The sequence below is a fragment of the Peromyscus leucopus genome, chromosome 13 (genome assembly GCF_004664715.2).
Source record: "Peromyscus leucopus breed LL Stock chromosome 13, UCI_PerLeu_2.1, whole genome shotgun sequence".
Lineage (NCBI taxonomy): Eukaryota > Metazoa > Chordata > Mammalia > Rodentia > Cricetidae > Peromyscus > Peromyscus leucopus.
The window spans coordinates 2,436,332-2,450,111 of NC_051074.1; the positions used below are offsets into that span (position 1 = coordinate 2,436,332).

At 44.5% G+C, this 13,780-nt stretch overlaps 1 protein-coding gene across 2 annotated transcripts in view; it reads left to right on the plus strand.

Annotated features, from left to right (window-relative positions):
* Cab39 (calcium binding protein 39) overlaps nt 1–12,747 on the plus strand; it is a 98,664-nt gene extending 85,917 nt beyond the window's left edge. The window contains exons 7-9 of one of the 2 annotated variants that reach the window (XM_028876206.1): nt 5,629–5,694; nt 9,542–9,685; nt 10,288–12,747. In XM_028876206.1, coding sequence (XP_028732039.1) covers nt 5,629–5,694; nt 9,542–9,685; nt 10,288–10,476 — 399 coding nt within the window. In that variant the 3' untranslated portion in view covers nt 10,477–12,747. The remainder of the gene's footprint in view (nt 1–5,628; nt 5,695–9,541; nt 9,686–10,287) is intronic. The other variant, XM_037210038.1, reaches the window with a different exon arrangement.
* Nucleotides 12,748–13,780: the final 1,033 nt, after the last annotated feature.

Consider the following 13,780-nt stretch of genomic DNA (forward strand, 5'->3'; position numbering starts at 1 on the left):
GCTAGAATTTCTAGTACTATATTGAATAAATATGGGGAGAGTGGACAGCCTTGTCTTGTTCCTGAATTTAGTGGTATCGCTTTGAGTTTCTCTCCATTTAATTTGATGTTTGCTGTTGGCTTGCTATAAATTGCTTTTATTATGTTTAGAAATGTTCCTTGTATTCCTATTCTTTCTAAGACCTTTATCATGAAGGGGTGTTGGATTTTGTCAAAGGCTTTTTCAGCATCTAGGGAGATGATCATGTGGTTTTTTTCTTTCAGTTTGTTTATATGGTGTATTACATTGATTGATTTCCGTATGTTGAACCATCCTTGCATCCCTGGTATGAATCCTACTTGGTCGTGATGGATGATTGTTTTGATGTATTCTTGGATTCGGTTTGCCAATATTTTGTTGAGTATTTTTGCATCAATGTTCATGAGGGAGATTGGTCTGTAGTTCTCTTTCTTTGTTGCATCTTTGTGTGGTTTGGGTATCAGGGTAATTGTAGCCTCATAAAAAGAGTTTGGTAGTGTTCCTTCTGTTTCTATTGTGTGGAACACTTTGAAGAGGATTGGTATTAGTTCTACTTTGAAAGTCTGGTAGAATTCTGCACTGAAACCATCTGGTCCTGGGCTTTTTTTAGTTGGGAGACTTTTGATGACTGTTTCTATTTCTTTAGGGGTTATCGGTCTATTTAAATGGTTTATCTGGTCTTGATTTAATTTTGGTATGTGGTATTTATCCAGAAAATTGTCCATTTCTTCCTGGTTTTCCATTTTTGTGGAGTACAGGTTTTTGAAGTATGATCTGATGATTCTCTGGATTTCCTCATTGTCTGTTGTTATGTCTCCCTTTTCATTTCTGATTTTGTGAATTTGGGTGCTCTCTCTTTGCCTTTTGGTTAATTTGGCTAGTGGTTTGTCTATCTTGTTGATTTTTTCAAAGAACCAACTCTTTGTTTCATTGATTTTTTTTTTTTTTTGTATTGTTCTCTTGTTTTCTATTTCGTTGATTTCAGCCCTCAATTTGATTATTTCCTGGCGTCTATTTCTCCTGGGTGAGTTTGTTTCTTTTTGTTCTAGAGCTTTCAGTTGTGCTGTTAATTCATTGGTGTGGGATTGCTCCATCTTCTTTATGTGTGCATTTAGAGCTATGAATTTTCCTCTTAGCACTGCTTTCATAGTGTCCCTTAAGTTTGGGTATGTTGTACTTTTCATTGAATTCTAGGAAATCTTTAATTTCTTTCTTTATTTCTTCCTTGACCCATTGATGTTTCAGGTGGGCATTATTCAGTTTCCATGAGTTTGTGGGTTTTCTATAATTTTTGTTGTTATTGAGTTCTAATTTTAAGGCATGGTGGTCTGATAAGATACAGGAGGTTATTCCAATTTTTTTGTATCTGTTGAGATTTGTTTTGTGTCCAAGCATGTGGTCAATTTTTGAGAAGGTTCCATGGGGTGCTGAGAAGAAGGTATATTCTTTTGTGTTAGGATGGAATATTCTGTAGATATCTATTAGGTCCATTTGAGTCATAACATCTGTTAGGTCCTTTATTTCTTTGTTAAGTTTCAGTCTGGTAGATCTATCTTTTGGTGAGAGTGGTGTGTTAAAATCTCCCACTACTAATGTGTGGGGTTTGATGTGCGTTTTAAACTTTAGTAGTGTTTCTTTTATGAATGTGGGTGCTTTTGTATTTGGAGCATAAATGTTTAGAATCGAGACTTCATCTTGGTGGATTTTTCCCGTGATGAATATGTAATGTCCATCCTGGTCTCTTTTGATTGATTTTAGTTTGAAGTCTATTTTATTAGATATTAGGATAGCTACACCAGCTTGTTTCTTAGGTCCATTTGCTTGGAAAACCTTTTCCCAGCCCTTTACTCGGAGGTAGTGTCTGTCTTTGGAGTTAAGGTGTGTTTCTTGTATGCAGCATATGGATGGGTCCTGTTTTCTTATCCATTCTGTTAGCCTGTGTCTTTTTATAGGTGAGTTGAGACCATTGATATTGATGGATATTAATGACCAGTGATTGTTAATTCCTGTTATTTTTTTGGTTGTGTTGTGTTGTCCTTCTGTGGTGTATGTTGGTGTAGGATTATCTATTGCTTGATTTTTCATGGATGTGTTTAGCTTCTTTGGGTTGAATTTTCCCTTCTAGTGCTTTCTGTAGGGCTGGGTTTGTGGACAGGTATTGATTAAATCTGGTTTTATCCTGGAATATTTTGTTTACTCCGCCTATGGTGATTGAGAGTTTTGCTGGGTATAATAGTCTGGGTTGGCATCCGTGGTCTCTTAGTGTCTGCATGAGGTTTGTCCATGATCTTCTAGCTTTCATAGTCTCTATTGAGTAGTCTGGTGTTATTCTGATGGGTTTGCCTTTATATGTTACTTGGTCCTTTTCCTTTGCAGCTCTTAATATTTTTTCTTTATTCTGTGTGTTTAGTGTTTTGATTATTATGTGGCGAGGGGACTTTTTTTTTTGGATCCAGCCTATTCGGTGTTCTGTAAGCTTCTTGTATCTTCATAGGTATTTCTTTCTTTAGGTTAGGAAAGTTTTCTTCTATGATTTTGTTGAATATATTTTCTGTGCCTTTGAGTTGGTATTCTTCTCCTTCTTCTATCCCTATTATTCTTAGGTTTGGTCTTTTCATGGTGTCCCAAATTTCCTGGACGTTTTGTGTTAGGACTTTTTTGTCTTTATTGTTTTCTTTGACTGACGAATCTATTTTCTCTATCATGTCTTCAGTGTCAGAGATTCTCTGTTCCATTTCTTGCAATCGGTTGGTTATGCTTGTTTCTGTAGTTCCTGTTCGTTTTGTCAGGGTTTCTATTTCCAGCATTCCCTCAGCATGTGTTTTCTTTATTGTCTCAAATTCATTTTTCAGATCTTGGAATGTTTCTTTCATCTGTTTAATTGCTTTTTCTTGGCTTGATTTGATTTCTTCCCATTTTTTGTTCGTTTTTTCTTCCATTTCTTTAAGGGAGTTTTTTATTTCCTCTTTAATGGAGTTTTTCATTTCCTCTTTAAGGGAAGTTTTTATTTCCTCTTTAAGGGAGTTTTTTATTTCCTCTTTAAGGGAGTTTTTTATTTCCTCTTTAAGGAAAGTTTTTATTTCCTCTTTAAGGTAGTTTTTCAATTCCTCTTTAAGGAAAGTTTTTATTTCCTCATTGAGGGAATGTTTTATTTCTTCTTTAAGGGCCTCTATCATCTTCTTAATGTCATTTTTAGGGTTGATTTCTTCTGTTTCTTCTGTCATGGTATGTTTAGGTCTTGCAGGTGTAGAATCACTAGGTTCTGATGTTGCCATATAGGTCTTTATGTTGTTGCTTGTATTTTTGCACTGGCGTCTACTCATCTCTTCCTCTGTGAGGTGCAGGTGGTGTCTGTGTCTGAGAGTGCCTCTCTTGTTCTAATTTTTAGTCTTGGTTTAGTAGTGGTTCTTGGTTAAATTGGTGCTATTGGGCTATTTCTTCAGGGGCAGCTGATTTCGATCGGTGAATTATATACTTATGATTCTGGTGATCTGGTTTGGTGTCTGGGTAGCGCCTTCTTCTGTGTTCCCAGGTCACGTTTTGTTCATTTGTCAACTCCTCAGCTGATCTTGATTCCTCAGACTTTAAACTGTAGGCATCTGAATCCTCTCCCAGATGGGTTTCAGCTGAGCAGGGTAGTCTCACCAACACCTCCAAATTGTTGGGTTTCACAGGATCAGCAGCTGGGCCCTGGGTTGTTCTCAGACGGAGTGTTCAGATTCGTTCTGGTTCTGACCCACCGAGATAGCTTCTTCCCCAGATGTTGGGGTTAGGGGCGTCCCTGTTCCAAGCTGCGTCTGCTTGTCTCCGTCCCTGGGCCTGTTTACCTCTGCAGTCCGCCACCGGGCCTGTATGTCCCTGTCAGCTGCTGCTGGGCCTGTCTGCCTCTGGAGGCCGCCACCGGGCCTGAATGTCTCTGCAGGCTGCAGCCGGGACTGAATGTCCCTGTCGGCCGCTGCCGCCGGGCCCGTTTACCTCAGCGGGCCGCTGCTGGGCCCGTCTACCTCCACAGGCCGCCGCCACAGGCCTACCTGCGTCTGCTTGTCTCTGCCGCTGGGCCTGTCTACCCCTGTGGGCCGCCGCCGGGCCTGAATGTCCCTGTCGGCCGCTGCCGCCGGGTCCGTTTACCTCAGCAGGCCGCCGCTGGGCCCGTCTACCTCTGTGGGCTGCCGCTGGGCCTGAATGTCTCTGCCGGCTGTCGCCGGGTCTGAGTATCCCTGTCGGCTGCCACCGCTGGGCCCGTCTACCTCCACGGGCCCCCGCCGCAGGCCTACCTGCGTCTGCTTGTCTCTGCCGCCGGGCCTGTCTACCTCTGTGGGCCGCCGCTGGGCCTGAATGTCTCTGCCAGCTGCCGCCGGGCCTGAATATCCCTGTCGGCCGCTGCCGCTGGGCCCGTTTACCTCAGAGGGCTGCTGCTGGGCCCGTCTACCTCCACGGGCCGCCGCAGGCCTTCCTGCGTCTGCTTGTCTCTGCCGCCGGGCCTGTGTACCTCTGTGGGCCGCCGCTGGGCCTGAATGTCTCTGCCGGCTGCCGCCGGGCCTGAATGTCCCTGTCGGCTGCTGCCGCCGGGTCCTTTTGCCTCAGCAGGCCGCCACTGGGCCCGTCTACCTCTGTGGGCTGCCGCTGGGTCTGAATGTCTCTGCCGGCTGCCGCCGGGTCTGAGTATCCCTGTCGGCTGCCACTGCTGGGCCCGTCTACCTCCACGGGCCCCCGCCGCAGGCCTACCTGCGTCTGCTTGTCTCTGCCGCCGGGCCTGTCTACCTCTGTGGGCTGCCGCTGGGCCTGAATGTCTCTGCCGGCTGCCGCCGGGCCTGAATGTCTCTGTCGGCCGCTGCCGCCGGGCCCGTTTACCTCAGCGGGCTGCTGCTTGGCCCGTCTACCTCCACGGGCCGCCGCAGGCCTACCTGCGTCTGCTTGTCTCTGCCGCCGGGCCTGTCTACCTCTGTGGTCCGCCGCTGGGCCTGAATGTCTCTGCCGGCTGCCGCCGGGCCTGAATGTCCCTGTCGGCCGCTGCCGCCGGGTCCGTTTACCTCAGCAGGCCGCCACTGGGCCCGTCTACCTCTGTGGGCTGCCGCTGGGCCTGAATGTCCGCGATGATTTTTTTATGTTTCTTCCAGGAATATCTTTCCCTCTGCCCGTTTCTAAGCAGTGCTGCTCCGTTCACGTTGGAACCCAGTTCTCACCTTCCCAGACCTCTGCTTAACACACTGCTGGGTTTCTCCTCAACTTTATACCTTGAAAGAACAGCATCATTTTTCTCTTTGTTGTTTAGATGAATTGAGTCCCTGTATATAAAACAAATAGGAATTTTCTAGTCTAACACCAAGCAATGAGTGTGGAAACTGTGAGGAGGAGTTAGTGCTTTATACAGATGATTTAGGGTGCAGAGGAGGACTTTGTCAGAGCAGTCTCTGGATCTTGCTAGGCCCTGGAGGGACCAGTCCCGGGAGCTCCATGCATAGAGGAGCGGCACAGAGGAAGGAAGGAAGGTTTGACACCATTGTCAGTATCTAGAGAGCACGGGCCTTTGCTGATGTTCAGAGTCGGCCCTGAACTTTATGTTGTCTTTCCTCCTTTTCCTTAACCTTGATGTATGTTTTCTGGTCTCAGTTTTTCAGTGAATATGAGAAGCTACTTCATTCAGAAAATTATGTGACAAAGAGACAGTCACTGAAGGTATGTCTGATTCTCTTTCTTGTGTCATTTGTTCCTCTTCATTGTGTATTTGCAACTTGAATTTGGAGAATGTTGGTGTAGAATTTAGGAGAAAATACATTTGTGATTTGGGAGTAATCAGGACTTTTGCAGAGTTTGGGGTTTATTTTAGTAGTCTTTATGGGGTAAATGCCCACATGTAAGGTAGAGACATCAAAAGGAAATATAACAGGAGATGGTGGAGGATTTTCTCTCCTAACAGTGCAGTATTTTAGATTCTGAAATATTTTTATAGGGATTGAAGTTTTTATTGGGCTGGGCAGTGGTGGCATGTACCTTTAATCCCAGCACTCTGGAGTCAGAGGCAGGTGGATCTCTCTGAGTTCCAGGATGGCCAGAGCTACACAGTGAAACCCTGTCTCAAAAAAACCCCCAAGAAAAGAAATTTTTGTTGATTTTGGTTTCATTTTGGTTTTGAGACAGGGTCTTTCTAAATAGCTAAAATTGAGCTTGAATCCTTCTGTCTTAGCCTCCCAGTGAAATGACAAGCGTGGACCTGTAGCTGAAGTTTTCTCCAGTCCTGCCTGGCCTGCGGTCAGGACAAATCTCTCTCACCCGCCAGTCCCACAGCCACTCAGACCCTACTGAATAAACACACAGAGACTTATATTGCTTACAAACTGTATGGCCGTGGCAGGCTTCTTGTTATCTAGTTCTTCTATCTTAAATTAACCCATTTCTATTCATCTACACTTTGCCATGTGTCTTGTGGCTTACCGGTACTTTACATCCTGCTCCTCATCGTGGCGGCTGGCAGCACCTCCTCCTCTCCCTCCTTCCTGTTCCCCCAATTCTCCTCTCTGCTAGTCCCTCCTATACTTCCTGCCTGGCTACTGGCTAGTCAGTGTTTTATTTATCAGTCAATCATAGCAGTACATTCACAGCATAGAGAACATCCCACAACATGGACCATCATGCCTTGCAGAAACATACTTTTAAATGGATTCGTGCCAACTAGATAAAGCGTACACCACATGTGGTATAGACTTGGCAGTAAGGGTTGGGGGGCCAGCATGTGAATAGTGAAGCTGAAATGCATAGCTTTGCTTGCTTTTATCAACACAGGATATGGAATTAAGTTCCATTTGAACTCTTACATCCTGCTAGATGTAAGAGTGAACCGTTGGCAGACTAAGGAGTTGGGATACAGCTCAGTGGGCCGAGTACTTGCATGCAAGCATGAGGACTAGAGTCAGATGCCAGCACCTACCTGAATGCTGGGCAACCACAGCAGTCAGCCTGTGCTTGGGTGGTGGAGACGGGAGCCTAGGGTCAAGCCGGTGTGCTAAACCAAATCAACCAAATCTAGGTTCGAGTAAGACATTCCGCCTCGGGGCTAGAGAAATGGCTTAGAGGTTAAGAGTACTGACTGCTCTTCCAGAGGTCCTGAGTTCAATTCCCAGCAACCACATGGTGGCTCACAACCACCTGTAATAAGGTCTGGTGCCCTCTTCTGGTCATACATGCTGTATACATAATAAATAAATAAATCTTTAAAAAAAGACATTCTGCCTCAATATGGCAAGTGGAAAAGTGGCTAAGACAGACACAGGTATTGGTCTTTGGCCTACACACACACACACACACACACACACACACACACACACACACACACACACACACACACACACACACACACACACACCCATATACCCATCTATCCATATACAGCACACGTGTGTGCCTACACACACATCAGCATGTTTGTAAACCACACACATGCAGCTGGCAAACTACAGCCTAGAGTCCAAACTCAGCCAACTGATTGATTTTTGTAAATAAAGTTTTATAGGAACACAGACATTTATTTATACATCGTCTTTGGCTGTTTGAAACTGTATCAACAGATTCGAGTGGTTGTCACAGAGATCATATGGCCTACCAAGTTTAAAATGTGTGTTGTCTGACTTGACAGGACAGATGCAGGCCCCTGTATGTCTTATGGTCGTTATTAACTATGAAGCAACACATCCAGTTGTCAGGAAGTTAGTTCTACAGGACCTGGAGGTGGAATTCCAAGGATTTAGAATCTCATTTAAATGTTTACTGGATGTATTTTAAATTCCACTTTGCTCAGAATTCCTCAAAAGTACCTGATTTTGTATTGATGAGACACTATTCCTTCCCTGCCGGCAGCGACTTTATATCCCTGGGTAAAACTTCATTTTCAGTGTCCAAAGCCTTCGAGTTCTCAGTCATCTTGTTTGAGATAACTAAACTGCAGCTAGTCTTGATTCAGAATGCCTGTAGCTTCTGTGATAGATGGTGAACGCAATGAAAGCCACATCCGGAACACCCATTGTGAGTCTTCATAGAATGCAGGCAGGCATTGAAAATTAGTAATTATAGGACTCAGTAATATGAAGCCTGAAGTTGTTAATTATAGAAATTATTATATTGCTGGCACAAGCCTTTAATCCCAGCACTCAGGAGGCAGAGGCAGGTGGATCTCTGTGAGTTCAAGGCCAGCCTGGTCTACAGAGTGAGTTCTTGGACAAGAACTGTCACACTGCACTTCTGTTATGTGGGGAATGGGGCACGTGCGGAGGTCAGAGGACAAGTTAGGGAGTCAGTGCTCTCCTTCCACCGCATGGGTCCTGGGGATCGAACTCAGACTGTCAGCCTTGATATGCAAGCACCTTCACCCACTGAGCCATCTTGCTGGCCCGAAACCTAAGTTTTATCAATTCTTTATGAATCTTAGGTAGCATAGATTAGTTTTCCTGACCAACAGATTCGGGGGTGAGGGATATGAATACAGGTGCTGGAGGGGAGGCCAAGAGAACATGTGAAATCCTCCTGGAGCTTTGGTTACGGAACAGCTGAGCAGCCCAGGTGGGTGATAGGAACTCTGCAAGAACAGCAAGTATTCTTAACCACTGAGCCATGTCTCCAGCCAGCACCACAGTTTTTCAGTCTTGGTTTTTGGTGTTTGTTTTTTGTATGATGAGAAGCTGTTTACCTAGAGGTCAGTTGTTAGGAAATGTCAAGAGAGCTCATCTGGGAACCAGGTTGGTTGCTAAAAAAGCAGCTGCCATCAGGCACAGTTCTGTGCTTATGTCCCCATATGATCACACTTGAGTGTCTCACTGCATTCTCCAGAGGTCAGTCCCATCCCGACCTCATTGGACACACCATGAAGATAACACACAAAGAAGGCGAGTCACACTCCAGGTTACATGTCTGAATCCAGGCAGGCTGGCACAGGACACAAAGACGGTGCTGATGCCTGCTCCTAGCAGGGTTCACAGCTGACACACTGGGCACACTTGAGCTCAGCACGACCACACACAGAGGAAGAGCTCAACTGAGCGGTAACCGTTCACATGCTGTGAGTTTATATGGTCTGCCGAGGACGCACTGGAACAGGCAGAGATGGTCTCAGCTCACTGCTGGAGTCCTTAACAGTCAGGATTGTTGGGGAGCCTCCGCTGGACATAGAGCTCTGTGGGGCAGGTGTGAGAAAAGGAAAACTTTAGCATGTGTTTAGGCAGACATCACCCTTCATCTTGGAAAGCCCTGCTAAATATAATTTAAAACATGTAGGGGAGAGGGGCTTAGTTAAGATTAATGAACAGAAATTCCTAGTATCCTTTGTTCTGACCACTTTCTTGGGTAGTGGTTATTTATTGTGTTGTTCATTTTTATTTTTTATTTTTGCTGTTTCTTGAAACCTGTCTCTAGTCTCCTGATTACTATAAAGTGGGTTTGGGGTTTTTTTTTTTTTTTTTTTTTTTTTTTTTTTGTTTGTTTGTTTGTTTTTTGTTTTTTGCTTTAAGGCTTACTAATTTAATAAATGTGTTCTCAGCTTCTTGGTGAACTGCTGTTAGATAGACACAACTTCACGATTATGACGAAATACATCAGTAAACCTGAGAACCTCAAATTAATGATGAACCTCCTCCGAGACAAGAGCCGAAACATCCAGTTTGAGGCCTTTCACGTGTTCAAGGTGGGCTACACTGCCAAACAGTGCTCTCCTTCAAAGCTGTTCATTACAATTCCTAAGGAACTGCCTGATTACCGTGACCAGTGTGGTACTCAGTTCAGTGTCTAGACAGAAGCTGGGACCTGGAAGTGGGCGGGCCATTTGGACCGGAGACTAGGAAAGTAGAGTAGAGGGGGCAGGAAACAGCTTGCACAGAGGTTGTTGAGAGAAGTGTTTCCCTTGCTGCCCTCCTCCCCCATCCACCCCATCTGAGGCTGGCCTCCCATTCACAGGCTATCTGCATCGGATTGAGGGCAAATGCAAAGCCAAAAGTATTGTGTAATGCTTTGGGGATGGAAGGGGTATCCTCTTAAGATCTAATCTAACTTGTGCCCAGAAATAATTTATTTGATTTTAAAATCAAAGCCAGTATTTAGTCCTGACTATGTTTCAAAGTTGGCAGAATGAGCTTGGCGATCTTTGTGCTAAAACATGTAATCATTAATATTTCTCTGTATCATGTAAAAATAAGCTCTTCTAAAGCAAAAACCAATTACCTGCCCAGGTAAAGTTTCTATCTGCCCAGGAGCTTGCTTCTCTGACAGACATGGTTTTCTCTTACACAGGTGTTTGTGGCCAACCCCAACAAGACACAGCCCATCCTAGACATCCTCCTCAAGAACCAGACCAAACTCATTGAGTTCCTCAGCAAGTTTCAGAACGACAGGACGGAGGATGAGCAGTTCAATGATGAGAAGACCTATTTAGTCAAACAGATCAGGGATTTGAAGAGACCAGCTCAGCAAGAAGCCTAATTTCAATAAACACCTTCAGTATCCCATCCAACTTGAGCACTTGCTGTTAGCTACTCAGCATCAGGCACTCTTATCGATTCATGAGGAACATTACTGCTAATCTGCTGTTAAGTGAACGGTTTTCATTTTACCTTTTTGTTTTTCAGTCCAGGTTGGAGAGCGTAGCTGCTGCTGCTGCTTGCACATTAGAGCGCACGCGGCCTTTCCCTGATCTCTGTGTCATTTCAGAACTCACAGACTCCATTTGCTCCAGGAGTTCTGAACGTGGCAAATGTACGATGAAAGCGCCATCAGCTGACACCTGTACATCGTCACTGCTCTTTGCAGATCTCTGCAGTATGGCATGGGTACACCCGGCATCCCAGAACCAGATCATCCACCATCGCCGAAGGAACATGGCGTGTACAGAGATTTTTGGAGATCAGAGGGGAACTGTATCCAGTGTGAGCTTTGGGGAACATAAAGTTGACATGCAAATAAATTGATACTGAAACTTAGCAACTTCTCAAGTGTGGAGCTTCATAAGGTCATAAGGAAAGTGTATATATGCTTTTCACAGCTTTCTAGAACTTTTTGACATTTGATTTTCTTGAGACTCGTGAACCTGGATGTGTTGAAAGGAATTTTAAACAGTAGAGCTAGCAGCGGCACCTACGTTTCATTTCAACACTGCTTACAGGTTTCTTTTGTATATAATTCTTAGAATGCTCATTTCTTTTAAATCGTTTAATTTGTACAGCAGAGGAATGTTATTGTAGTAGTATGTAACTATTACCTGAGTTTTGCAAAAAAAAAAAAAAATGCTCATATGTAATTGAATACTTGAGATCACATGGAAATGCTGATTTTACCATTTGAGGATCACAGCACTAAAAGAAGAACCAGTGGGGCGCCGTTGGCAGGCGGAACTACAGTCCTGGAACTCGGTCCACTACATGGACTTGCAGAATATTGGCCTTATTCATTTAAAATGAGTCCTAAGATTGCCATATCTATGAATGATACAGATTATGCTAATAATGCTGATTCTTTGTGGGGTTGGGGGGCCTCTGTAGAGCACCCTTTCTTTCTTAGAGTAAGTAATATCCAGTACAGTAGTCGTGAAACTGAATAATTAAAACTTTGGCTTTTCTTAGGAAAAGAAGAGCCCTAGTCCTAGGTGTCCTCTGGGGAGATTGATTGTTTTTAATGTCCTTTTCCTTAATGCTGCAAATTATCAGTATTTATAAAGCAACTGATTTTGCACCACTTTTTGTGACTGTGACCACAGCAGAACAATATCTCCTAGACTCTATCTACATAAAGTGACTAGAATGGTGTCTCAGTGACACACAAATCACAACTAACAACTTAAAATCAGAGTTTGCCCAATCTAGTGCATCATGGCTGTAGCTGACTAAACAATTGACATCATTATTCTTTGCTAGCCTCTCTTACTAACCGATTCATTGACCAGTAAAAGGAGCCTCCCAGCTGGGGTCTTAGCAGGTTTTAAGGTTTCCTTCAAGGAACACAAGTCAGAAAAACCACTCTAGAAGGTACAGGTGTGTTCTGTTTCATTTAGATGGCAGTCTACAATGAAGAGTTTCCAAGGCTCTCTCCACCAGGGTGTGTGTGTGTGAGAGGAGAGGGAGAATTCATGTTCGCTAGTAGAAATAGGGAAAGTATTCAGTCTCTTGGACAAAGAAATCCTCAGCAGGAGGCAGAGCCAGCCGAGCTGACCCAGTCCTTGCCCTCCAGTGCTGTGAATTAGGATTTAGTGTGACAGCAGTCCTTACACCAAGTGGAAGGGGTGTCTCCTTGCCAGCTAGCTCTTAGAACTTCAGGCAGAAAAGAGTGTCCACTTGGGCAAACATGAAGTAGTGCTAGAATCCTGGTGTGCAAGATAAAGTGTGGTGTGTCAAAGAAATGTGTGTTACTAATGCATTGGAAGCTGGAGGCAGAGAAGACTTCTGGATTGTTTTTAAAACAGAACAATGTGAAAACATTCAAAATTGAAAAGTTGCATTTGATGTGTGATCATTTACTAGGTTCCTATTACCAAAACGATTCTCCTGGGTGTGGTTTCTTTGGTGTTATAAAGGGTTAATTTTACTTAAGGCAGTTACTTAATGTAATTTTTTTTTTTAACCCTTTAAAAAAAAGTGGGAGATGTATACAATTGTTAATGACATGGAAGGGTTTCCTTTCTCCTGAGGAAAAGTGAATTTCTTATCAGAATATCTGGCTGGCCCTGTAATTTAAATTAAAATAAAATTTTGGAGAAACTGCCTTGTGATGTCCTTTAGACAGTCAAATTATGTCACTGTGGAGAGTCCCATCAAGATACAAAAGCACACATTTTGTTAAAGACTGGACAGGAAACAGTTACGTCACACTCTTTGCCTACTCAAGAGCTAATGCACCCAGCATGAGGTTTCCCAGCTTGCCCCTTTGTACAGCATGATGTTCATGTCACACCAACCACCCTTCCTTGTCTGTCTCTGTCTGTCTGTCTGTCTGTCTGTCTCTCTGTCTCTCTCTCTCTCTCTCTCTCTCTCTCTCTCACACACACACACACACACAACACACACACACACACACACACACACACACACCAGGTTCCTAGACAGATTATATCCTCTGCAGTTAATTTTCTTTCTGCAGTGGAAGTGCCTTTCTTGTCGGTGTCTACAGACTCCACACATGCTTCCATGTTTCCACACAGGCGGCAGGTTGTATAATTTTGGCTGATCAGAATTAAAACTTAGCAATAGCTTGTTACCACCTATATCTCGTGGGTCCTGGAGCTGACACATGGGGTAGGAGTGGGAATGGATACACTGTGTAGTGGCTGGGACTTCCTTTCAGTTGAGATGCCAAGATGAAGTGACCAATGAGTGGCAAGCCCTTGGAAACTCCTGGGTGCCGCTCTCCAGCAGTCCCTTGGCTGGATTTAGTCAGTGGACAGGGCTGGATACCAACCTGTCCAGGACCATCAGTACCTTGTACTTCCCCCGTGTTGTGATGGCCACAGGGCCCTCCTCTGGACCCAAGTATAGGAGTGACTGTACCCAGCAACTGCCCTAGGGATGGTGACAGCTGTGGCTGGTGGGAAGAGAAAGACCCAGTGCTTTCAACCTCAGAAGTGTTCACCTGCCTCTGGAGTTGGAAGCCCCAACATCCACCATGCTAACCAGCTTTGATTCACTCTGACCCAAGCAGAGCTGCTTTCACACCTGAAACCCACTGGAGGGCAGTGTAGCTCCTTGGTTTAGTGCTGCAGCTTTACCTAGGCATTGACTGAAAAGACCCAGAAGCCTGG